Source organism: Apteryx mantelli, chromosome 1, assembly GCF_036417845.1.
Source record: "Apteryx mantelli isolate bAptMan1 chromosome 1, bAptMan1.hap1, whole genome shotgun sequence".
In the NCBI taxonomy this organism is placed as follows: Eukaryota; Metazoa; Chordata; class Aves; order Apterygiformes; family Apterygidae; genus Apteryx; species Apteryx mantelli.
In genome coordinates, this window is record NC_089978.1 from 178,152,886 (window position 1) to 178,180,586 (window position 27,701).

Here is a 27,701-nt window from a genome sequence, read left to right on the forward strand (position 1 = left end):
CCTGCTGGCTCAGATAGGAATTATGGTTCTCTGGCATGGGAAATGCATTTGGGTTGCTCAAGAGCTGCACAGAACTCAAGAGCCACAAGTTCTCCATGCAAACCATAGTAAATGGGGGTGGGAGAGTGAAAGACATTGAGAGTAATTGCTAGCTTGCTAATTTTGCTTAACTGTAATGAATACAAATATATAGTGTGAATTTTACTGCAAGGAAACAGGCCTACTTTATATGGTTCTATTTTTTAAAATCACTGTAGTAATAGAAGCATTTGTGACAATTGGTCAGTTTAACCAAGGTACTCTCCACTGAGTCTTTGTACCACACTTAATTATCTCTGCACTCTTCGTATTCTAAAATTTCTAACACTTCAAATGCTTCATTTTTCTTGTAATCTTCTGAACTTTCTTCATCTTGCAGTCCAAGTTCCCTAGCTTTTGCCTTCCAAAAGATTTCTTTGTATTATGCAAAAGCATTCTAAGCTATATGACCTTCTGTGATAGGATGTTACCAAACTGTTGCTAGGTGGGATGTGGCTTGATGTTCCAGAGTTGAATGATCAATTAGATATATTTTTGTACATGTTTAAATTATGATATATGAAAAAAAATGTGTTTTGATTTTAAAAAAAGAAGAAATAAGTCTGATTTTTAAGCTAACTGAAAACCTTTTATAAAACACGAACACGTTGACATTTAGTTCTAAATTTATTTTGCGGTAAGTTGGTAAATCTTATGTTTGGTCTTAAAAGTAAAAGATGCAGGTTAAAAGTAAACTGCAGTTACCTGTATAATAACAAATGTGGAAAAAAAAATCAGGTCCTCTGTACCTACAAAGCAAATGGACTTTTATGCCAAGATTGATCACTTCATAACATAACATGCGTGTGTTGTGATCTACAGAAGCAGTTGCAGTTCATGTCAGTGAACAAAAAGGTTTTGAATTGTCTTGTAGTAAAGGTAAAACAGTACTGAGAGATATAAGTCATCTTGTACCTACTTTTGCACCTACTTACTATCTGTGCTGCTACAGTTACTCTTCTCCTTTTACACTATAGTTGGCCCTACTGTATGTGGTTCATGAGTGATGCAGATGCAGCGTACTAAGGCTGAGTTTGGATTTTCTTCATACTATATAGCAGTTGGTAATACTGCTTTCTATAAGAGGATACTGAAATAAGGGGAGGCTGGGAGTAAAGGTACTGGTTTGATAGGTAAGTTAGGATGTGACGTCAGTCTTGATTAAGGGATATTGAGGGAATATGAAAGAAAACAAGAAAAGTAGGGGATATGGTAGTATAAATCTTGCAATATTTTCAACCACATTAGGGTTTAGGCATGAACCTTGTTAGGTCAACAAGCTTGGCTGTCCTGTTCTTTGCAAACTGTAATTCTCTCTCTGAATTAAACAATTGTGTTGTGTTTAATAAGAATCTGTTACTAAGATTTAAAGTGTCTTACTGCTTTTTAATATTTTGTGCTGTAACGAAGAGCTACGTAACATAAATATAGGAACAAACTATGTTTGTTTCTGTTTTCCATTCTGTCAATCTTCATCTTTGTCTTGTCTTAATTGGCTTTAGTATGATTTCATTCCTCCTGTCATGCCTGTGGTGGAGTCAGTAGATCCTGCATCATGGAGGCAGGGCTTGCGCAAAACTGGCATTGTTCTTGTGCCCAATAAGGGTGAAAAGTCTATGGTGAGGCTCTGGTGTGCACAGGTTTGTGTACAGGTTGCAAAATAACATATTTAATCAAAATGTTGGTGCCAGAGTTGCATGGTTTTAAGTTTGTGTAAACTTCTGTTTGCACCTCATGATCTTAGTGTGTGTTACAAAGTGTGGTTTTTTTCCAAGCTAACTTTTAGAGAAGTAGTTTTTCTTGAGCAGTCTTCTGTTTCTTATCTCATTAACTAATTCAAGAAGAGAGTGTCTAGGTTGTCTCTTATCACAACACCCCTAAAAATTCAACACTTCTGTGATTATTGAAAATAGTTGTGTTCTCAAATCTCCACAAAAAGCATGAATTACTGTAGAAAATGTAAATTAATAGCCTTTAATTCACTACTGTGTTTTATAGTTTCCAACATCAGCAACCAAGGTTTCCCCCAAAGAGGAAGAAAGGAAGGATGAATCTCCAGCTTCTTGGCGGTTAGGTCTTCGAAAAACTGGTAGTTACGGTGCACTTGCAGAGATTACTGCTTCCAAGGAAGCTCAGAAAGAAAAGGACTCTGCAGGTGTTATGCGTTCCGCTTCAAGTCCTAGACTCTCCTCTTCGTTGGACAACAAAGAAAAGGTAATCATTTTCAGTATGAAACAACATTTTGAAGAGCTGATCTACTTCATTTAGCATAAATGTTAATGATATATTGTGAAAGTAGTGTGTTGTCATTAGAGTGTACACCACACTCTTTACTAAAATTCCAAAAAGTTAAATTGTGCAGCTTCTGTGTAGTCTCTTTAGAAGTATTGTATGCATCTCTGCTTATTTAGAGGACCTTCATCATCTGGTGACCTGGTGCATATGTCTGGGGCTTTTCTCTTTCTGGGGCTTGCACTGCTAAGTACTACTGTTTGAAACAGTTAAGGGAGACCAGAGGGTTGATAGTTTTGACATCACTTGGAGAGTGGTGTTGAAAGAATCTTCAGAAGAAGGAAGGTCTTTTATATTCCTTAGTCATTTTTGAAGGTATAGTCTTACGTAATTAAACTTTAATACACTGGGCCAACTGAAGGACTAATTTGGTACAGGTAACTGAGCAGCCTATAACTTTTGTGATTCTGTTTCAAGTACAAATGTTTAAATATGTTTTCAGGATTAAGAATAATACTAAACTACTTGCAATCATGAATTTTGGAGCTGTGCTGCAGCAAAGCAGAAACAACAGGATTCAAGTCACTGTTATCACTAGAATGAAAATAGAAACAGTTTGCTATTCCTATTGTAGTCCTTATGAACTTTAACTTCAGATTAAAGCTCATTTGTATTATTGGAACAATAATAGAAATACAGCTGAAGTTGTCTTAATGATTGTTTTCCAGCCAGTAGAATTATAATCAGTGATTGTAACACTTATGAAAAAATACATGTATTTCAGGAGAAAGATGGAAAAGGAACTAGACTTGCTTATGTTGCACCTACAATACCAAGACGACTGGCCAGTACCTCTGACATTGATGAAAAAGAAAACAGGTGACTCCAAAGTTATCATTGCTGTTAAATATAAAATTATTTCGTTTTAGAATGGCTGACAGTCTTACAGATTTAAAGACAAAATGCTAACTTGCAGCATTGGCCTGGTCCCTAGATTATGCTAATACATAGCGTAATCCAATTTCCAAAGGTGTTTAATCCTTCTAAATCATAATAACCCATTTTAAAATCCAAACTATTATATGACAAGAGCAGAACTGGGTGTAGAGGAGAAAATAAGAAAAATGCAAAATCATGAAACTGTAAAGCAGTCCAAAAGTTCAAAACCTTTGAGGAGTACTAAAAGCTGGTTTGTTTTGAGCTTATGTTTGTCTGGCTTATGGCTGACGTAGTGTAATCCACATAATTTTCTGTGGTGGGTAATGCAAAGGACTTCTAGATGAATCCCAGCTGGGCTTTTAGATAAACAAGTCTCAGGCATTCAGCTTCGGTAGAGTGACTGATTCTGCAGCAAAAGTGCTGAAGTCCGTAGTGTCTTGGCAAAGTGATACCTTTTAGCAATTATAAGATTTGTCTTGCATCAGGGCCTTCGTACATGTGTGGTAGATAATATCGCAGAATTAGTGTTTCCCTTTGGTATTAAGAGGAAACACTGTATTGGCTTGTGTTTGATCCTTTTTAAAAATTGCTTGCAATTGTAGCAGGGCTAGCATACTTTCTTGTGCAAAAGGGGGTAGATTTGAAGTAAATTCTGAAGACCTACAACCTGGAGACCAGTATCTGAACACCTTAAATAAATTTTTGCAAGATTTTGTTATATTTTCCCTCACAAACCCCATTGCTTTATATATGTAGTTTTGTGAAAGATTTTTTTCTTCCTTCTCTCTGAACTTCACTTCAAATCTTGCGTTGATGTTTTTGGTAGAAATTCAGGTTTTTATATCTCAGTATCAGTGTTCGAGGTAGTTCTTCTAAGTAGATTTTTTTTTGCAAGGTTATTTCTTGCTGCTATAAACTGCAACAACAGGCTGGAAATTCCTCATGACTACAGTAATGGCAGCTAGTGATGCGCAGCAGGCCCACTGGGAATGGCGACTCTGGGCCTGTTTACACTAGTCTACGGCATCATGAGTTTTACAGGCTCGTCAGCTTTTGAACTTCCTATCATAACATCCCAAAATGCAAAAATCTTCTGAAGTCAACTTAAAAAAAAAAAAAAAAAAAGTAGTTTTCCTTTGGTTGCGCTGGAGCGTTTCAGGAGCAGACAGAAAAGCCTCTTGTCACTATTTTGAAAAAAAACAAAGCCGGCAATGGTCGCAGCTGAAAGCTGATGATTAATTTAGTGTGAATGGAATTCCCTTCAGCAGTTTTGATACTTGTTTTCTGTTACATTTCTAACAGTATTAATATGAATGTAGCATTCTTCCACAGGAGCTTTAAAAAGGCTATCCATAAAAGATTATTGCTGTTCTGCACTGTTATGTTTATTTTAAGTCCCAGTTATCCACACTTTTCCTCTTTAATTTGAAACTCCTTTTAAGCTCCCATCAAAAACAACCTGCTTTAATATGAGTTTGCAAAAGTATAATATTTTTTTACAGGGACTCGTCTGCTAGCTCAATACGTGGTGGCAGTTCATACACAAGAAGAAAATGGGAGGAAGATGCTAAGAAAAACAGTTTGAATGAAGGTCCTACGTCATTAAACACAAGTTATCAAAGAAGGTATGGGATTTTCTCTTGTGTTTTGGGGTGGGTTTTTTGGAAAACGCTTTGGAAAATGTTTCTTTTGTTCCAGAAGTTTCCAAGGCCTGATTGAGACACAGAACAGACAGGCAGCAATTTAATGGATTATTCAAAGTATTGTGATATTTTGATGAACAAAGATAAGTAATATAAATGCCTCTGTTGTAAATGTCTCTCCTTCAGTGGCTCCTTTGGTAGAAGACAAGATGATTTGATTAGTTCTAGTGTTCCAAGTACTACATCAACAGTTACCTCTTCTGCTGGTCTTCAGAAAGCACTGCCTGCCAGCACAAACACTACTACAAAGAGTACAACGGGTTCTACTTCAGCAGGTGTACAAAGCAGGTAATGGCACCAACACGCTTTTTTTGTTTTTTCTTTTTTTGTCAGGTCTACTATATGCTTATGTACGTGCATGCGTTTTTGTTTAGTGGATCCTGGGGTTCTGGATTTTTTCATTTTTCTGTTAAATTTGTTTTAATTTTACACAATTTGGCTCTAAAATTGTGAATGGCTTTCTACTGTAAAGTGACAGCCATGTTGGTAAAAAGAATAAATCGAATGTTAGAAGGATTAAGAATAAAAGTTCAATTATTGTGAACTGTTTCATTCTTAATTTCTTCAATTTAATAGCTCAAGGTGGGCTTTCATAGTAGAGACATTTCTCAGTTGGCTTTCTAAAAAAAAAAAAAAAAAAAAAAAAAATCCATCCCTCAATTTATGTGTTATTAGATGTTTAGTAAAGTGCTTTCATTGTTTAGCTGTTTCCTTTTCTCTTTTTTTGTGTTGCTGCTTGTTACGCTGTAGTACCTCAAATCGTTTGTGGGCTGAGGATAGTACTGAGAAAGAAAAGGACAGTGTTCCTACAGCAGTGACCGTTCCTGTTGCACCATCTATTGTAAATGCTACAGCCACTACCACAGCCATGACTACAACTACTTCTGGCACTGTGTCCTCAACATCAGAGGTCAGGGAGAGACGGAGGTGTGTAAAGGTCCTAAGAGTAATATTGCTCTTGTACAAAAATAATATTCTTTCTTATTTAAAGGAATGTGTTGGTTACCACAAATTTGGATAGGACAATATGTGAAGCAGTGTTGCTTGTTTGCTATGTATTGAAACAACTAGCAATGTTTCTCAGCTTATATTAAAAGAAATTAATATTGGTTGAGACCATTTGTGAAACTTAAACTTTCGGACTATAGATTTTTGGGTGTCCTTGAATTCTCATTTGGTATGCAGTGTTTGCTTATTGTATTTCTATTAATAGATTAAATGAGTCCTCTTAAAAATATTTATAATGGAATTATGTAAAAACACTGGAAAAAGTACACAAAAATCAATAATTAACTATTTACTACAAGTACGTTGTTGCCATTTGAGCTACTCTGCCATTGATGGTATGCTAACAAGCTACTGTGTGGCATTTATTTCAGTCATTTTGTATGTCTGGCCTTATTGAGAGAGGAATATTGAACCAAACACATTCTGTTTATTTCTTTGGATAATTTGGGGTCTCTTCCATTCAAAAAATATCATACGGTTGTAAATATAATTATTTAAGTGCTGTTTAGTATGCAGAATGAGTAAGAAGCTGATGTAAATCTTATTTTAAGAATGCAAACAGTATTTTTTTTGTTATATGGAGAATGAGTTATGATTGGTGCATATTTATGTTTCCATAAATAGTTGTTATCTCCTATTTGTAGAAGCATAGCTAAGATCTCACAGAGTTGTTAAATCCTGTTAGCTTTCCCTGGGTTTTGCTTATTTTGGCTATTTATAAACATTTATCCCTTTACTTTTCTGCTCAAATCCAAGTTCAGAGTTCTGTGTTCCTCCTGTAATAGTTTTGAAAGGTAACTCTTATATCAGCATGTATATCTCTCTCTCTTTTTGTGGAGGTAGTGAAGCTGCTGTTACAGGAGAAACCTGAATTCTTGCCATTCGTGTTAGGGAGCAGCAACGATGTTTAAAGATTTCACACAGCTTTACGCCTATTTAGGATATCCATAGTCTGTTTTCCTTTCGTACCCAAAACTGGGATGAAATAACTTTTATGAAATGGGATTTTTTCCCTGCCCCCCCCCCCATGATTCAGGAGGCGCCCACAGTCGCATTGCTTACAACCTATTTTAATAACAACCACAGTTGGAACCTGCGTTTTCCATAACAAAATTTGACTGCACCCAACAAAGAAATTGCTTTGCGACATTCATAAAAATAGACTCAAGCAGTAGATACAAGTGAAAATGTCAGTCTTTCTTAATAAATAAATAAAATAAAAAAGAGAAGGAAGAAAGAAACCCAACAAAAATGCTTTCTTTTTTAAATAGTTCCAATTTTAAACTGCAAATGCCAATTCAGCCTCATATGAACTAGAAAAGCAAAGAGATTCAGAGTTAAGGCTTTCACTTTGTCATTTGCTCTCACTACCATGTATACTACATAAGATCACAATGCACTTTTAGATATCTGCAATTGGCCTGAAGTTCCTTGCCTTTTAATTATTTACCTGACTCTGGGCTGATTGTGTAATGCACTGTTGTAGATGCATTCTTGATGCCATATTAAAATACCCATTAAGTCTTAGAAATCAGCAAAATTGAAATAATTACCATGTGCATGTGAGAAGGCAGTGCCCTAAACATCTGCACGTGTATGTATGAATACATACATATATATATGTATATGTGTGTGTATATATATACATGAAAAATATTTTCTTTATATTAAATATGTTGTATGCTAAACGTTTTCTTGAGAAATGGAATTGGTTAATCCATATTTATAGAGTGAAAATGTGTATTTTTGAAATAGCTTTTCAAAGAATATTTGGAAAGTAAACACATTACTTTTAGTGGTAAAGTGTGTAATGATGCATCATTTTGGAGTGAACTGAAGAAGCTGTATTCTTTATCTAATTTTCAGGATTGGTTTAGAGCAGCAGGGAAGAGGGTGACAAGCTGGTAGCTTTAAAATCTTTGTATCCTAAGTAAAACCGCGCAGCTAACCTGTAAGGCATATACAAGGGATGCTAGCGAAGGGCAGTTTCCACTCGCACAGCGCCTACAGGGTGAACCTGACATGTTCGGAGTTTCAGTTTCCCTCACTGGGGATTAAAGTGCTTCACATTTCTTGGAGGAGATTTCAGATTTCTTGGCGAGTACGTACAGAAGGTGCTACAGAGCGGCTGGTACGGTGTAACTTGCTGCAATTTTCAGGCCCTAGGCGTTACACCCACGCTGCAGTCAGAGCCACATGGGTGGGTTAAAGCTTGTGTCTGCCCATCCGGCTAAATGATATATTATCTGGCTAAACTGGAACCAGTGCAAACCAACTTAGCTAGCATGATCTGAAATAGTATTTATCATGCAAAAGCAGTTAAGAGGCTCCCTTTCCCTAGCATCACTAGGGCCTAGTGCTCTAGGAAAGTAGAAGAACTGTTAAAATGCTGTGCAAGAGAACAAGATAGGGAAATTGAATTGATATATTTGCTCATAGGTTTTTTAAGATGTGTCATAGGATAAGGGATATTTCTACATTTGTCAATACAACAGCTAATTATGAATATTTTCTTTTAAATCTGGGGTGGTTTAAAGTCATAAGTATGATGGCCTGTGTAATTGAGGTTTGTTTGGAAAACTTAGTTTGAATGGTTTTTAGAACTGTTTTGGTATGCACTAGCTGACAAAGATGTTACTAGATTGACAGAAGCACTGCTTTTTCCATAAATCAATGATTTAATTGTTAATAGCTGACGGCTTCTCAGACATAGAACATCTGAATTCGTAGACAAATATTCTTAAACAATCAAATTTTTTAAAAAATAGAGACAATCAGAAAATATTTAGACTGACTGCTAGTTTAGTATAGCTAGTTTTGTGATCTGAAGTGACTCAGAAAGGGGTTTTGTGTGTTTTGAAAGTAGCCTTCTTTTAGCAACCTTCTGTTTTTGCTTTTTCCAATCTTTAGCAAATGTGAGGGTTAAAAAAGTTGTAAGGTTGAACACAGCATTGCCAGAATATTCTGTAATAGAAAATCAGCAAATGCATTAAGAACTTTCAAATTGTTTAACTTGAAACTTAAGGACTTTTTTTAGTTAAGGCACATAGCTGGCACCTAACCCACTGCTGATGGAGGAGGGATGATGCAGGAAGCATGATCCATTGGGTCCATCTAACCTTCTCTTAGAACGGATGATGGAGGGTGTGATGGTTTCACATATGTCGCTTTTTTTGTTTGCTTGTTTTGTTGTTTTAAGCCCCTGCTCCCTGGGTTGGAGAATTTGTTTGAAGAGTACAGACCTGTGTCTCTTCATAGCCCTTTGGCCAGAGCCATTTGGCAATTCCCTGCTAACTCAGCAGGACATTTTGTGTGTTTTCTGGGAATTTATTTTCAAGTATTTCAAGAACAACTCAAAGGGAGTTAGCTTATCTGAAGTATGGATTATTCATGTGAAAATGTGGTTACTGCCTGCTCAAAGATTTTTAATCTCTGATGCCATACATAGTATAATTAGCCTTTTCTGCATTAGTAATGCAGTTAGCTTTTCTAAAAGCCTACAAGTTCTATTAAAGGTTTACATACGCATGCACACAAATACTTTCTGTGTATATGTAACTGCCTGAGGTGCTTTACCCTTATATTGTCAGACTGGTGAAAAGCTTAAGTTATATTTAGAGAAAATTGTGAAAACAAATCTAAATTAAGTGGGAAAACAGTACGTATTGTAATTGAGTGGTAAAGGTACAATCTTGATGAATAGGGCATTATGATATTGATGAAATGTCTAAAATGTAATCAGTCTTTAAATATTTAGATGGTTCAGATTTATTCAGTTTAAAATGTGAACTTTTTAGAAGATGATGTATGTATTTATATAGTATTTCATTAGCGGTTTTCTTCCAACTACCTTACTTTTCAGTCATATCATATGTCTTGTTTTTTTTCTGACTGCTTAATGTGTTGTACAAAAATTACTGTTTGCCAATTTTGTTTGTAATTAACTCTTTAGATCATACCTCACCCCAGTAAGGGATGAAGAGTCAGAGTCCCAAAGAAAAGCTAGATCCAGGCAAGCAAGACAGTCCAGAAGATCTACACAGGTATAGTTTTATTACAGTTTCTACATTTATGGAAACACACCTATGTAGCTCTCTGAGTACACTGAAGTTTTAATTTCCCAGTAAAGCTCCAGATAAACTGATTGGTCTTCCTGGTATAAAACTGTACCAGCAGAGGAAATAAATGCCTATTTTTTTTCTTCTGAAAACTGGATGGCCCTCCATTGTGTACTGCAAGTTTGACTTTTCGAGTCACCAAAGAATGATTTAATGCAAATTTGAGAGGAGACACTCCTCCACTGAATAGAAATTTTTGATTGCCTATGGTAAAATGGCTTATTCAAGTAATTGCATCCAATGTTATGGAGATGTTTAAACCTAAGGCTTTGAATTCTTCAAGAACTAACAGCTTTATGCTTATGGCTCAAGACTTTACTTGAGAAAAAGGCATAGCATACTGTATTGCTTCAGTTTCTAAGTCTTTTTCTGCATATGGACCATTGACAGTAATATGATTGAATTGATCAACATATGGATAACTAAATAAGATCCGTGTCATAAAAAAGTTAACCTAGTTTCTATGGCTACAGAAGAGTACTGGGAGAGAGCTTTTTGATATTTGCTAATAATCGAGAATCTAACAGCATGTCTCCTCTCAGAGTTTCTCTCTCTCAGTTTAGGTACAGATTTATTTGGTGGTTCTTCACTATTTCTGCTGGAACTATCTTATATTGAATTTCAATCAGTGCAATCCTCATACATAAATGGATGTGACAGTGGCAAAGTAGATGATCTTTAAACATTACTTGAATGCTTTCAGAGCAGTCGAGTGATTACCAACCATTATCCTCTGGGAAGTGTTTCACTCCATCTCTTTTTGTGTCTGCTGGCAGGCTGAGAATAATCAGCAGAGTAGCTCCTGGATAAAGCAGAATAAAGAAATACCAGCATCCTATCTGCTTTAAGATTAGGCCAATAACTGCATTGTCTACTGATGTTACTTACAAACCTTTACAATTGTAAGCACCTCAAATGTTTCTGGTAACATTCCCTATCGAGAGGCCTGCACTGTTTGACAGAGGTTTATGCCAGTGGAATTCCTTTTTACCTCTTCGCACTAAGCGGCAACCCTGAAAGATTGTCAAAGCACAGGCTGGATGCTGTTGAATCCTTACAGTGAAGAAGCTACAAGAAATTACTGTATTGCAACATTATCAGCACAAAAAGCAATTAATTAACAGCAGCTGGAAAGTTGGCTTTGGAGAATAGGTCACATACAGTATTTTCAGTATTGTTTTAGTAAGATAAAGTAAGTAAAGACTGAAAGTGTAGTAGAGAAAAGTTGACATTTTTTTCCTTAAGAAATTGTTAGCTTTCTGAGCTTATTTCAAAACCAATTTTTAGCCTCAGAATTTAAGAATGAGTTTCAACTTTCTTTGCTGCTGTCAATGCAATTTTTGATGCATTGTGGACCTAAAAATCCAGTTTTAGTGAGTGAATTTGTGAAGTATCAGGACCTTTGAAAATCAATTTGGTGTGATTTTATTGTTAAGGTTGTTCTTTCAAAAGTATTTAGGATGCTTATTGTGATGTTGTAAGGGTCTAGTGGGTTCTTGAATGATTTCTGCGTGATTTTTCTACATGATTTGTATGTACTAGTTCATTTGAAATGGTTGCTGAAGAATCTGTGGTAGATTGCATTAGAGCAGATGCTGCTGATCAAAAAGTGATACTTGGTTCCAAGATTTGAGAGAAAAGCTTATAGGTAGAATTTATTTTTTAATAGATAGAATTAATTTTCTGAAGCTGAATTTTGTATCTAAAACTATCTGATATAGTGTGATAAACTACTGTAATGTAAGTTGAGCAATATATTGAAAAGTTGTTTGCTCACTGCTTGTTTTCACAGGGTGTAACATTGACAGATCTTCAAGAGGCTGAAAAAACTATAGGAAGAAGTCGCCCCACACGAACTAGAGAACAGGAGAATGAAGAAAAAGAAAAAGAGGAGAAAGAAAAGCAAGATAAAGAAAAGCAAGAAGAAAAGAAAGAATCTGAAACTAAAGATGATGATTATAGACAAAGATATTCCCGAACTGTTGAAGAGGTATTTTCATGATGGGTCTCTTTAGGTAGAGAAATTATATGAATCTTAACTCCAATTATACTATTATAAATTTGGTATTACCATAAACATTTATGTACATATTTAAGTGTTTTAATATCCTTTTTTGTTGTGTTTGTTTATTCTTTGTAAATTAATTTTGACATTTTTCTGCTGAATAGCCATATCATCGCTATAGACCAACTTCAACTTCTTCGTCATCCACCTCTTCGCTCTCCACCTCCACTAGCTCTCTTTCAACTTCAAGTCAACTAAACAGACCAAACAGCCTTATAGGTATAACTTCTGCCTATTCTCGGAGTGGAACAAAGGAAAGTGAGAGAGGTAGGAGTACTATATGTGAAGGGATTTCTTGTTTTTAATTGTCAAAGGGCAGATTATGTTTCTAAAGATAGTTCTAAATTCCGTGTGGTATTTAAGACCACTGAGGATATATCTTACTCTACTTTCTGTAAGAAATTCCACAATTTCCATACAGAGAAGAAAAAAGATATTTTCAGGACTTGGTGGTCTTTTACAGCCTTTGAGTATATGAGTCTGTGTTTTTGCCTTGGTGGGTCATAGAAAGGTCAAAAAGGTCAAAAAGACACTGCCTTTGCTATGCCCATAACGCTTTCATTTCTGCTTTAAGACAGCAGCTGCAATAAAATACCACATTTAAGAGTTTGAATAGTCACTTGCAAGTATTGAGGAAGAATTTTACTCAATTAAATAATTGCTGAATAATTTGGTTTTTGTTCCCCTAAGAAATATGAGGAATTGATGACTGAAGGAGTGGAACGATGCTCTAAAGCATTGAGGACTTCTCATGGTTTCATGAGCAGCCAGAAAGGAGGAGAGAGGGACACTTTTGGTGGTAGTGTTGTGTTAGCTCATTGTATTTCATGGAACCGTACTTCTAGATATCTAACTGGTTTATCTAATCTTATGCTGAAGATTAGATTGCTTGACTCAGAGGTCAGAAAGAAGCTTTTCTTGGATGTTGTAGAGTTTTTGCCATTGTTTCAAATGTGAATCACCTGCTATAATTCTCAGAAATCTCTTGCCTTTTTAGCTGCCTGTCAAAGGAGGAAGCTTTTGACATACACTGCAGTCTCCTGTTCTCTCTCTGTGGCATGCTGCTGTTGACTTGGGAGAAATACTTGAACTAAAGCTATTGATTCAGTATAGGGTAACTGATTGAAATTAATAATTTTCTTACACAGAGGATCAGATTAAAGGAGCCACTGATCTCAAATACCCATGAACTCTAACAATATTGCCATGTTCCACAGATGGGTATTTTCTGAAGATGTTATTGAGACAACTTCAGGGATGTGCTTTCTTACTGTTTTTCCTCTCTGTCCTGACATGAACGGAAATTTGGATTAAATTTTTTTAGTAATGCATGCTTACTCTAGGAAATGCCTTCAGACTGTTCTGTGGAAAAGACCCTCATGCATAAATATTAGCTACAGCAGGTTTTTCAGGTTATGATTTTAGGGCGAGAAATATATTACTGTTGGAAAGACAAGAAGTAAAATCGTAATTTATTTAATTGAGAAAGGTATATATTCACCATGAATATTTGTATTTCCTTTTCTGTTTTATTCTTGCTTCACGGTAAAATGTTCATTTAGCTATGAAGACTAGTGATGGTAAAGCTTGTTAGCAGTGATGTGTGAATCTGCACCTAAATCTATGGTTTCTTGCTTTAATAAAAGACTAGCAGACTGAATCAAATGCATGATAATAGGTAAATAACTTATGTTTTGGCAGCTTTGTTTAATACTTATTTTTTGTACAAATTACTTGTTAATGTGTAGGTGATCAATCAGAATCCTGACGTATTAACTCAATGTTGAATTGAAACTGAATTTATTTTAAAGAAAAAGAAATCTGCAATATAGTATTAATCCAACCTAGAAGATCCCATTCTATTCTTCAGAGGGGAAAATGGAGAGGTCTGTAATGAAAAAGTGGACTCTAAGGAAGATTTATCAGACTTTTAAAATACTTGTTTAATATGGATGTCTTGATGCAAGCAGAAAATTACTTGTTTGATGAGGAATGGCAAAGAATTATCTTATGCTTTTATAATTCTGTGCTTCATATGACATCTATTGATACAGATGTTATTCTAGTTATGTGACAGCTCTGAAAATTGAATTTTAAGTCCAATTTATAGCATATTACTGTTATACTGAAACATTTTGTTTAGGTGGCTGAGATGGAATTAGTATTTTGCAGTTACCATTTGACAATTTGAACAATATTTACAGTATTTTAGAGCTGTGTACTGAGGAATGTATATTACTGCAAACCCTGTATGGGGTAAGAAGCTCTGTAGCTAACTTATTTCAGGTTAAAACATTAATTGTAAGTGTTGTAAAAGACTGAAAAATATCTCAGAAGATTAAATTATTTCTGTGTCATACTTAAATGAACAAGAAAGCTTTTATTAACAGAAGGGGGCAAAAAAGGGGAAGAAAAGGAGGAAGATAAGTCACAAACTAAATCAATAAGGGAAAGGCGGCGACCAAGAGAAAAACGACGGTCTACAGGAGTCTCCTTTTGGACTCAAGATGTGAGTGAAAGACTGCCACTACTAATGTATAGCCATAGTTTGCAGCAATATAGAATGTATATTGTGCTTTCTTAAATAGAGCTTAATAGAGAATAGTTTAGAGTAATATGGTATATATCTAATTGTTCTGGAAAAATTGGTGCATGTTCAAGGTATGTATTCACTATGCATCTCTTAGGAAACATTCATAAATGAAATAAAAATGATTTGAATCTCTGTTATGCTGATAATGCTAAAAAGAATTCTAAAAGACCCTAGTAACTATAACATAATAGGAATTAATCATAGTGTTTATGTAAGGAAAAATAATCATTGGACAGTTCTTTTCTATTGCATGCATACTGCAGCTGTAAGAATGAAACTCATATCCCATATATGCTCTATGTATTTTCAGTTAGGTAGAATTCTAATAGTTGTGGATTTTGATACTAAAAGTCTAGAATGTCTTAGTGTCTCAGTAAACTTTCAACATCTTAATTATTTTTCATCTCTTCCTCTTTCACCAGAGTGATGAAAATGAACAGGAACACCAGTCTGATTCAGAAGAAGGAACAAATAAGAAAGAAACTCAGGTAATTACTAAAGAATAATTCATTTGTTAGCTTTTTAACAGATTTTATTTTGATTGCGAATCTGTCATTGCAGTTGGATTCAGTTAAAAGAGCCCATATTGTGGACTTTTTATGAGGTTTTTATGAGTGCTTTCTGATTCACAACTTGCCACTATGTTTCAGTTCCATCTCCTATGCAGTGTTTTGTGTGTGTGTGTGTGTGTGTGTGTGTTAATCTTATCTTTTAGCACATATATGAACTACAAGCTTCAATAAGAATTTGCTGAAAATTCTGACACGTAGGTCAGTAACATGTTGCAGCAAGTTGCTCAACGGAATTTTCAGTTTCTACCTTATAAATATCTTTGTTTCATCTGTTCTGTTATTTTCAGTGAAATGATGTCCTGTGACTAGTGCACACTAACTAGAATCTTTTTCTGGATTAAAAACAGTGCTATTGATAAGGTAATAATGCATATAATATGTAAAAAAAAAAAGTTTATATAACAAAGCTTAGAAAGTTGAAGAGCACAGTCTACCTGATTTCTCCATTGAGGAATGGATTTCTGAACATCCTAATTCAGTATTACTAGTCTTGTTAAAAGGACAATGAAAAACAGTATAATGGGCTTGATGTGATCAAAAAATTCCTTATAATCTGATTTGTGTGTGAGAATGGGATGACGAGAGGGGTTAAAGAGGAGGTAGTAACTTATGCTATACTATAAAACAGCATGGCAGAATATATGTCTTTTGGCCTAACCCCAGGAGTAGTGCACTAGGATTAGTGTCATTATTTAATAAGAAAACTCAAGTGATGTTTTTCTTGTTTTTGTAAAAGCTTCCATTACACATTTCTTAACTATCTCTGTTGAGATAATGATTTGGTCCTTAGATCTTAATTCTGTATTCTGTTCTGTGGAAATTCATTTTGGCAGAATGTGCACGTGGTGCTCCTAATAGAATTAGACTCATATAAAACTGCAGTCATATAGTGGTAAATCAGGCCCAAAATTATGAATGTGATCTATGATTAAAAGTGAGTGTGTGTTGGGGTGGGGTAGTGGAGGAGAGTTTAGAATTTGCTGCCTAATTCATGGTTTGACTTAGAAATCTAGTTCAGAATCCATTTCCAAATTAAAAAAATCTTCTAGCCCGTATACTTTTTGGAAAAGACATTGGTAGTTTGATTTAATTATAAATCAATATAACATCAGGTTTGAGTTCACAGAAAGCTCTGAAATAAGCTTTTAAATGTGTGAACCGAGTTCTCTGTCACGCAGCTACATATATTGATTTTGCTTCCTTAATATAAGCTGGTTTGTCACATCAGCTGAAGAAAGTATGAAGACAGTATGAAAGTGAGTTGAATATCAAAATAAATATTTCAGGAGTTTTGACAATTTTTTTCAAAGGTAGTTGAACCTATTATGGAATTTCCAGTCTAGCTTTGAAATTGAGGAGAATGTTCTAACCTTAGTAATATTACAGTCCTTTTAGCTATGAGATATCTTAAAGCTTATATACAATAATTTCATTGTTTTATTATTAAAGTTTTTTTCTTTTACATACCATTTATGAGATTGTATGTATGAGATTTAAAACTTTATGTGGATTTCAAGTATCTTCCTTTCCTTGATGAATAGCCATTTCGAGATTGATAAACAGAGAACTAAATGTTTGGTACTTTTGATGATTCAGTATTTTGCCATCTCTATCAAAATGAGAATAGAATAGGCTTTCGGCATTGATCTAACAGGTAATTTATTCCCAATTATATGGTAAAAGGTGTATTTTTTGTTTCTTCAAATACCTAAAAAAACCTTGCACTTTCTATGTTGCCGTTGCTAAGTCTAATTTCACTTTGACACAAATCTGCACACTTCATTGTTGAAAATTAATCATTTTTTTGCTTATAAATCCTTTCTCATTTCTCAGAGGAGAAGAGGAAGGGGATTTGGGATAAATTAAAATTATAGAGAAAAGCTAAAATAAAACTCAAATATTTATGCTTTTTTAATTGTGTTGATTATTTTATGTACTATTCAGAAGACAGAAATCTTTGGAAATACTGAATTTCTCTGTTACTCCCTTATGTGGTGCTGCTGTTGTTTTTATTGCTTGATGAAGCTACAAGCCAGAGGTAGAAGATGGTAACTATAAAATTCCAAGAGCTTTGGCGGTAACTCAAGAATTTAAACTAAAGAGAAGAGGTCAAGAACAATTGCACATGCTACAAAGAAAATTGAAGGGCTGTAGACAAAATAATTTCTAGCCTGAAATCTTTCAGGAACCTGACAAATGTGTTATATTATTCATTTCAGAGGTCTTTGAAAGAATAGACTTAAGATTTCAGTTTGTGCTTTCTTGTTCCATATACAGAACCTGTCTCCTGACTACTTAGTTGATCATTCATCCATAAAAGAGAACTGTTACGGAGAAATCAAACTTCTCTAACAGCTTGAAAGTTGAAGGTTGTTGTAATGAAATTTTGTTTAGACTTTTTAGTGCTAAGAGCTGAGATTTGTCAATACTGCACTAAGAATGTTATGTTACAGGAAACTGCTGTTTCTGTAAGAAGGATAATCTCAGAACTAAGCTGTAGGATAGTAGTTCAAAATTAAAGTCTGCATTAAGTCTGAAGATCACTTTGGAAACTGGGAGACTCTAGATTTAAAGAAAAGTGTTTCAGTGAAGCCTGTTTTTCAGTTATGTTTTTGCTTGCATCCTTTCCCATACTTATCTCATGAATGTCATCCAGAAATTGAGGCTATGAAGAAATAACTTGTTTTTGCAGATAAATATATTCCATTAAAGTAGCATTGTTCTTGGGAAATGGAGAGCGTTACTTGCACTGATTTGTTTTACCTTTTGGTTTCTAAGAATGGTTATGTTTGTCTGGGTTCTGGGGACAGAAAGAGATGGGAGTCTGGAACTATGCTCTTGGTACTCGGAGTGTGCCAAAGGTAAATACAGCCATTTTAGTATGGGTAAACCTGACCTGAATTTAGTAAATATAAAGCAAAAAAAAAAAAAAGAAAAAATCTAAATCTTATACAATTTATGCATTTGTCACATCATTAAAGATGAACTCTTTTCCGAAGTCACAGCAAATTTCAAGGAAAGTGAGAAAACGGTTTCACTAGACCATCCTTCAGCAGTAAGTTTCCATAAAGCAGGGCTTTGACTGTGCATACCAAAGTGATACCACTCCTGGAGCAGCTCGCATTATTGTCAAACATGCCTGAACAGTGCGGCTAGCTGTCAGCTGCCTGCAGGGGAAGAAGTATTCAGATTAGTTTTGATTTAAGTTTTTGTTCATGTGCTCTTCAGAAATTAGTGTGTTCTCTACCTTTCTGATAATTAGATTTACTTTGAATTTAACTCAGTCTGTGGATTAAGATTCCCAGATTTTCTCTCCTTTTGAAGCGATACGGGATAGCTATTTGGCCTTCAGAAAAAGCAGTTCTAAGTATGGATATAAAAACCTGATTTATTAGGATTGGAATGTTGGCCAGACACTCCAAAAAAAGACTTAAGGTATAGCAGAGTTGCCAACTCTTGTGATAATACTGAGTCTGATGATTGCTATTCTTCTTAAAATTTAATTTCCCAAACTGCTGTTTTTTTCTCAGTGAGCCATTTCCTCACTACTTTTCATTTTAGACATCTTTTTACTTACTGAAACTGGTACCCCATATTCACTCTGTGGCACAGGGGGAGATAACACTGAGATGAGGAAACAGTGTTCAAGCACAGAAATACTAAAACCAGGGTATTTGTCAGTTAAGCTTTTCATGAGATGAATATTTGCAGGGGAGAAGACAATATATGTGGTGAATGAGAAGTTGCTGGTACTTAGAGACACGATATGGGAACATGATAAAGAAACGGCAGTTCTCTGTTCAAAAAACAATCAGGAAAAGACAAAGACATTTTTGCACAACAGCAGATTAAGGGTCCTGCTTTTATTTTATTAACATTTAAACTTGGAATTTTTGCACTTGGACTGGACTCAGAAGAGCTCCTATAGAAGTAGGGGGGAACAGTTAAAAAAAACCAAACCATGAAACAGGCAGAAATTATGTATTGGAAAAAATAATTAGGAATTTGGATAAGTACTGCAACTGTGGTAAAGTTATAATAAAATGGAATGAAATTTTATTTTGTGAGAGATCTGATACATGACTTTGGAAAGATGAAAACTAGCAATATTAGGGGGGGAAAAAAGTCTTTAGCGCTTTTAATTCTGTTTAGATAAACATCAGAGGCTGACAAAAATAACAGATTAAATGCCGTGCTCAAATCTCGTTTTTCTGTTTTGCTGCGGTGCAAGGTTTACAAAATCACTCACTGATAGCACTACAAACATTGCACCTGATATTCACGTTTAATTTTGCTTTCCGGTAATTATCCTAACTGCACCAAAATGTAACGGGCCTGCGTGGAAGCTTAGTGTGCACTTTCGGATGCACGGGGCTGCTTCTGATTGCTATAGACTGACTGTGTAGGGTTAGAAGTGCGCATTATTTCAGCTGAGCACTGCCTTCCTTCATGGTGCAAAGAGAAAATGTGAAGTCTTTACAGACAGAGATGGCTCTGTTTTGTCCTGCAGAGGCCCGGCGGTGCGAAGGAAGGCAGAGCTGGGAGAGGGCTTTTCTGTAGCTCATGGATTGTATGGTGGAATCCTGTAATCTCACACTGATCCTACTTAAATATAATGTGGAAGATAAGGGTCATACTTAGGTGGAAGTTAATACTGTTGTGGCCAGCAGCTTAAAAACTCTGCACATGTAGCTGCATGTCAGCGAACTGTGACTTTTTTTTGCAAAAATCCCTCAGTTCTTGGCATTCTTACTCCTACAGAAAATAATATTTTGATAGGAGTGGTTAGGCCAGGGCGTGTACTTTCGATATCCTACTTGTACTGAATGCACTTAAAGGTGTCAAAGGGAAAATCGAGGGTCTTGTAGAGAATGTGACTGTTTTTCTCTATGCGGGTTGAGAAAATGCAAAAAAATGAAATTCTCAAAAAAAAAAAAAAAGAAAGGGGGGGGAACAGGCTTCAGCCACTGCTAGTTAAGGTTATTGAGGGCATTCAGGTGATGATATATCAGTAAATTTTCTTGAGTAAAATGTCTGTATTGACCACTCCGAGGGGGAAAAGGCTTACATGAGTGATGTAACGCATAGAAGACATTCCCTCGCTCTTAAATTATCACTTTTAATTAAATTTTGTTCAGCAAGTAAAATGAGAGTACTCTGTTCCTGTGGATTCACCTGTAATTAATGAGTGCATTGAAGTAATAGGAAAAATGAAATTACTTAATTTAAATTCAGTCTGGTAAGTACTTTCTGTTATTGGAGCAGTAGCTTGTTCCCCAGGGAATTTAAATTAGAGTGGTGATCTTGTAGCTTGTCTTACATTGTTACTTGAAGCTGAAGTCATTATTATCTGGACCTTTCAAGACATTATTTCGACCATTACAAAAGAGAAAGAGGGCACAGGGAATTTGGGGAACACAGGTTTGATGCCTTTGATAGCCAGCAGGCAAACTGTAAAGTGTCCCTACTGCTGCAATGACTCTAGTGGTTTAGATTGTCCAGACTTTCAGAGCGTAATGCTACCTGCCTGGTAATTCGTATTTTGGCAAATACATTCTAGAACATATTTCTTTTCCCTTCCAGACACAACAAAGTGGGAGCTTGAAAATGTTGTTTGGATAGTAACATGTTGTCGAAAAGCATTTGCACTCGAACATAAATCTCTTTGGCTATGCTTGCTTAGATTATGTGGTTTTGTGAATTAGGTTATTGACTTGCTCTTTTTTCTCTCTCTCTCTTTACCCCTCCTCACCTCAGAGTGACAGTCTGTCAAGGTATGTGCAATTTAAACTACTTAATTTAAAATTTTTACCCTTTTTTATTCACATATCCCAGCTTTGAAGTTCGTTATGTATAAATTCAGCTTAACCTTGACAGCGAGTTCGGTTGAGCTTTGAAAGGTATTAATGATATTTAACATTTATATGGAATATGGTTGGAAAGCTACGGTGCTGAATTTTTTTCTGTGTATGGGTGGGACCCTCATAAGATTGGGGAAAGTATTGGACTATATATTTACAGTGCACTGAGGGCAGACGAGGTGTTTTGTAGAACATACTGGATATAGTCCTGTTCCTTACAAATTTTACAATATGAAGTCAGCATTTACAAAAAAGACAAGTGGTTCTTGTTGCCCCTCTTTTAGAATATCCTACTGAAATATTTCAAAGAAACCTCAAGAAAAGTACTACAGCCTCTGCAAATCAGATTCCCTTAAGGTTTGTTGCAATAAAAATACAGAAATATTAATCTTTTTTTTTTAAATGTTTGCATTTGGTTTTAGACCTTTAGAATTAATTATTGGATTTTTCTGTCTGATTCTACATGAGTCTGAGGTGCATCACAGATAAAATGCCTTCCTATAGCACTACAGTATAGGAAAATGAAACTCAAATGACCAATATAAATATTAGTCTGGTTGGTTTAGGCTTTTTGTTTCTTATGCTGGTGATATCTCCCAAAAGAAACTGGGCTTCACTAGAAAGCAGACTTCTACAGTTACCCCAAATAATGCATATTTCTGTTAAATCAGCTCTCTGCAGTTCTTCATAAAGCCTCAGTTTTGAGCATCTGTGCATTAGACGCCTCTGGAAGTAGGGCTTTAGTCCTCAAGTGCTGGATTCACATTGAGTACAATGTCTGCGAGAATGTCATTCTAAATGGGAGAGCACAAGCAAGCTGCATCTCTCTGCACTAGAAGTGCTAACAGACTGAACGTTAGAAATTGGTGAAATGCCCACCCTCGTTGTACAGAGTATCTAGCCTACTGAAGGCTAGAACTGAAGACGATTGAACTGTGAAGTAGTTTGATTGCAGCTGATTCTTTTCAGAATCGTAAACTTATAGAATAATACACGTACATTTATCCATTCCTGCTGTGATGTAGTATAAAGACAGATTTATTTGAAAAGGGGGGATTCTGGTTTCCCCTCTCCCTTCATGACATTGTTTTCCATGTGTGCTGAAAATCTGCCAAACAGAACTACTACAGCACATGATAAATGAAGAATGATCAGTGTGAAAGCTTTAAACTTTAAATTAAAACTTTATTTATACTGGCTGTAATTTAGTGATGAAAAGGATAAAGACTTTCCTGACTGCTTCTGTTGAAATGTTTGACAATAAATATTCTCAAAATCTCCTTGGTTTCGCTAATAAAACTTGGAGAATCCAACTTGGCTGATATTTTGGAGATTCCTTTAAAAAAAAAAATCAAATAAAATAATGCTTTTCTTAAAATACATCTTCTTTCCTTTATAAATAAAGAATTGAAGTGTCCAAGCCAATTTAAAATCCTATAAGACTGTAAATATTTATTTGAATGAAATATTTTAATTCAGAGATTTCTGGGCATAAAAGGCAGACATTTACATTAAGTCATACTCAGCAATTTGAGGGAATGTAAACACTTAATCAAATTAGAAAAAAGACAATGGCTTAAATAAAATACATAATTACATAATTGTTTTTCAGTTAAAAAATGGCAAATTCACAATGCCTGATGCAGCGAGTGGTCTCAGTTTGAGTAATGTGTAAAAGCAAAGAGAAACAAAAACTTCTCTTTTACAGATATGATACAGGATCCCTCAGCATGTCTTCAGGTGACCGTTACGATTCAGTGCAGGGGCGAGCTGGGTCACAGAGTTACCTTGAAGATCGAAAATCATACTGCAGTAGACAAGATAAAGAAGATAGCACTGATTTTAAGAAGGTATCTGATCTAACAATTTTGGTGTAAAAATATAATTTGGTTACTGTTTTTTCATAAATTGTCTGAAAATAATCTCCTCACATTGCACCACAAATCCTGCTTAAAGGAACGCAGCTGAATGGAGGAGCAGAACAACCATGCATTGGAGGAATATACATTGCAAAACAGCTTTTGGCTTTTGCACTTTTCTCTTCAAGGGCGAGGGGAAAATCCAAAGGAGCCAAAATATCTCTCTCTTTTTTTATGACAGATACCATTAGACTATTTTTGTGGTTGATTGTATCATTAAAAATGCTTTACACCTATGTGAAGCCTTTTATTTCATAGGTCTGCTATCTTATGTACATATGATATGAAAATGTATTTAGATCTTGCTTCAGAATAGATGAGAAGTTTGTCAAAAGTTTATTGTGGTGTCTAATCTGTAGAAGTCTGAAGCAAAAAAGTGGCAAATATTTTCTAAAGTGTAAGGTAAGTTGTGTGCTCCCTATGCAAAGTTGCATGTTTCTAGAGACATTTGGTAGCAGGAAGAAAGTTCTCCAAAGTGTTTGCTATTTCTAAACATCTTTAAACTCTGTAACTGATTTTCACTTCTTGGACTATTACTGTATTTGTTCTTTTTATATGCAGCTCAGTTTGTTTTTAAACATTTCAACCAATCTAGCTACAGAAAATGTATATTTATTAAATGAATATTTTCTCTTAGCTTTATGAACAGATTCTAGCTGAAAATGAAAAACTGAAAGCACAGTTACATGATACCAACATGGAACTTACAGATCTTAAACTACAGTTGGAAAAGACCACTCAGGTTTGTATTAACCAAAAAAGACTATTTATCTGACAAAGTAGATAACAAACTGGAAGCACCTCGGGAAATTGGCTGCTGTTTACTAGACATCAGCATTACGTTTCCTATCCAAAGATGGGGGAGAAATAGAGTACCTCTCACTATTTCTAGAGAGAAAAGAGCAGAGGATTCTGGTCTTCAGCTGGGAACAAAATGTACAAGGCTGCCTCCTGCTTTTTTAAGTAGTAGTGGTTCTTGCCAGCATGTATCTGGAAGTTCTTTGCAGGGTATGGAAAAAGACTTTCCACCCTGTTAAGTTTATGTTCAAAATGTCAGTCTGGATTGATTGATTAATTCATAAGCCTGCTGGCAGATTGGCTTAACCAGCTAGTTCTTCCTGGCTGCTTAGATAGCCTTATCTTACAACTAAAGAGTAAATAGTGCACTCTACTTAAGTTACAGATAACTGCTCTCAGATAACACTGCTGCATACAGTAATACCAAGTATGTACACTATTGAAATTCTTCTTAAATTGCTGTAGAAAGAATGTTTCCTATTCCCAGATCATGTCAGCCACAATTTACCTGTGTGTGTACTTCAGTGTCTTCCATATGCACCCTGTAAATATCAGTGAAGTACAAAATGTTTGTTTTGTAATGCTTTTAGATAGAAATATTGTTTTATTCCTATTTGCCAAAGGCTATGTAAAGAGATTAAATTACTTGGGAATGGTCACAGAGGAAGTCCTTGATAAATGAGTTCATTCTTCTTTATTTTTATTTCAATATTACTTCCCTGAATACATTTTAAAATGCTTTTAAAGACATATGACTTCAGACAGAATACAGTAGTAGTTGCCTTAAGCTAAAACATTCTACCCATATTGCTTTTCCTCAGTTTTATAATTTTCAGAACATGTCCCAGTGTCTTTATTAATATTGTGTTTCAGAGACAAGAAAGATTTGCTGACAGATCACTCTTGGAAATGGAGAAAAGGGTGAGTTTCTGCCAAAAATTCTTAAGTACTCTAATTCGAGCTTTATTTTAATTTGTTTTGCAACTGCTGGCTTGGATATATTTTAGTGGGAGCAGAAGCCTTTCTTATAACTTGCATTTTTTTAGAAGATCTGGGGATTTTAGCATTCAAACTGGCAATAAATGTGAGATACTGTGAGATGGAATTACTTTTAAGAATTGCCTCCAGCTCGCTTGTCAGTATGTGATAACTAGGTTCTGAATTTGGCTGCTGGCCAGGATTCTGCCATTTGTTGCATGTTGTCCCAGAACAATGTCTGGCACTCTAGAGGGTAACGCAAATTCAGAGCGCCTCATCTTTTAATGAAATTCCAGCATTCAGAGACTTAGATTTTCTCAGAGCTTTCCAGAGGCGTGTGTGTCATTTTACTAGTTACTACTGGTAATGAAATGGCTGTTTCTCTCCCATAGGCATCAGACTTTAAACCAGGTAATGATATAAGATTAAGCATAATCTGTCTCTTACCTTGTCCTGCAACTTTTTCCAGAGGAAATATGACCCTGGAAGGCAGGAGGGGCTTAAACTGGTGAACAGGGTGGGAAGAGGGGCATCAGGGTCAGAGGCAAGTTGACTGGGAGAAGGGGGGTCATGTAATAAATGGACATGTGAGATAGACTATGGGATTTCAAAAGTTAGACACATGATATTTTTAGGCTGCAGTTTTGTACTAGTTCAAAATCCATCCCTATAAAAGTTTAGTTCTGCAACAATTTACAGCCAACTAAATTGGTGCTGTTGTGGTCCTGGCTTCCAGCATGTCCCTGGCCACGTGTTCCTTTCTCCTCCTCATGCTGATCTTAATGCTCACTTGATCCTGGAGTGACACATTAGATAACTAAACAGGAAAAAACTAAGTGGACTTTGACAGTAATAAGTGATATAGTATGCCTTAAACTTCATGTTCACTAGCCCTGTAGGTTAGCTTTCCAGTATTTGAGGTTTAGAAACCAGTGTTTAGTTCTGCAGATTACATAGGAAACAAATAAACATTTGGTAGATTTTATAGGTGAGTATGGAGATGTAGAAATGCTCTCAGGTACTTCCTGAAGTCCCATTAGGTTTATCTTAATAATCATTTCAGATTATTATAGTGGCCTTTCAGCACCTATTTCTCCTTGATTTTTTTTTTCTTTTGGCTTTTCCATCCTGCTGTAGGCAGTGATTTCATCAGCAGAAAAGTTTCATCATCAGCTTTAATTGGTTTCTTGCTACCATGACCACATAAGTGGACATTTTTAATTATTTCATAGATATGCAGCAGCAGCCATTATTATATGGATTCCAAGCTGCAGTTTATGTAATACTGCATACTTGACATTATTTCAGTTTTAAGTTACTGCTTTGCATTTTCCCAGCATAAACTATTGCCTGAGAGAATTGGCTGTATTAGGAATTCTTGTACCTTTTTCTTGTAGGAGACACTTAACCCAATAGCAAAATGTCTTTTAGAAATGTTACTTTTTCTAAAGTTATTACTACCAAAGCTAGCAGATAAAAAAGATAAAGTTAGTGATAATACTTTATGGCTGAAAACCTGATTTACATGAGACTTAGGAGTTGGTCTTTGTGGTTTATAATTTCAAACTTAATTCTTTTCAGATAAGAATTTAAAACAGGAATTTAGTTGTGTTTGCTTTTTTCCTTTATTTTCTTTTGACCTTTATTTAGAATAAAAGTTCTGATGCTATGAGTAATACTCAAAACACTGAGAAAGAAGGAGTAAAACTACTCTGTGTAGTAGCATTTGGTTTAGACTTCAGTTCTTTCTTAACAGCTGTATGAGAGGAATGAGTTCAGAGGCTGATGCGGCATCAACAGTCCAATAGTCTTTCATACTAACATTCCTAGTAACTAGATCACGTGAGTGATGACATACGCAAGTATCGCTGAATAGGTTCCCTTCATGAGAAATTAAATTATTTATAGTACAACATTGTTAAAATCTGGCATTAGTTTCACTGACTCCAGTGTCTGAAGCAGGCTTCTCAGATGCTAGTCATCAGTACCTGACCTCTAGAGATAAGTTTGCTAAATTCGGTTCAGATTGTCTGTGAATCTTGAAGGATAATTGTAAAGGCACCTTTTTCATATGTGTATTGTAAGGGTATAAATGTAAAAGGTAAGAACGTACATTTTCCAAGTATAAGACCTCACTAAAAACTAAAGTTGAAGATGTATATACAAGAAGTATATAAAGCTAATTTAATTAAGTTCTTAGACAAGCTCAACAAAGCTAGTTAAACAAATGCATCAAAAGGATGTCAGAATGTGTATTAGTAACTATTGATTTTCTAAGCATCTGAAATTTTCAGATTCATTTGATCAATCATTCATCTCTTGGTAATGGCAGGAATTTTCAAATACTGCTTAATATAAGAGCACTGATATTATTATCCTACAAAACTAGTAGGTAACTGATACAATTCTAAGCAATGTAAGACGGTGTGGGGTTTTTGTTAGTCACTTGCTAACTGCAGTTAACTCACTGGTACTTACTATGCCCATTACTATCAGTCAGTGTCATTATGGTAAAATTCTTAACTCAAAAGAATTAAGTACAATAAGTACTAACAACTGCAGAAATTGTTATTTTGCTAAACCTTTACATTAGTTTTGTACTAAAATGAGAAAATGTTGGGGAATAATTGCATTCTGATTAAACTAAATTCAAATGATTTGTATCTGAAAGGTGACCGGCAAGAGTCAGTATCTCCTGGGCGGTATGATCTAACCAAAGTTTTAAACACCTCAGTCAATGCTGCTTGCTGTTTGCATAACACCAGTGTATGCAGATGCATATGGACACTTTGCAATAATCTGTTGCTTTTGCCTTTCACACTTTGGAAAAATCTGAA

At 35.3% G+C, this 27,701-nt stretch overlaps 1 protein-coding gene across 3 annotated transcripts in view; it reads left to right on the forward strand.

Moving 5' to 3' along the window:
* Positions 1 to 27,701, forward strand: part of PPP1R12A (protein phosphatase 1 regulatory subunit 12A) — a 128,686-nt gene that overhangs the window by 90,832 nt on the left and 10,153 nt on the right. Inside the window, exons 10-23 of one of the 3 annotated variants that reach the window (XM_067313007.1) lie at positions 2,077 to 2,292; positions 3,095 to 3,189; positions 4,752 to 4,874; positions 5,079 to 5,240; positions 5,703 to 5,879; positions 9,913 to 10,003; positions 11,871 to 12,068; positions 12,248 to 12,410; positions 14,534 to 14,652; positions 15,159 to 15,224; positions 21,066 to 21,082; positions 22,878 to 23,019; positions 23,726 to 23,830; positions 24,760 to 24,807. In XM_067313007.1, coding sequence (XP_067169108.1) covers positions 2,077 to 2,292; positions 3,095 to 3,189; positions 4,752 to 4,874; positions 5,079 to 5,240; positions 5,703 to 5,879; positions 9,913 to 10,003; positions 11,871 to 12,068; positions 12,248 to 12,410; positions 14,534 to 14,652; positions 15,159 to 15,224; positions 21,066 to 21,082; positions 22,878 to 23,019; positions 23,726 to 23,830; positions 24,760 to 24,807 — 1,722 coding nt within the window. The other 2 variants (XM_067312996.1, XM_067313002.1) reach the window with 2 other exon arrangements.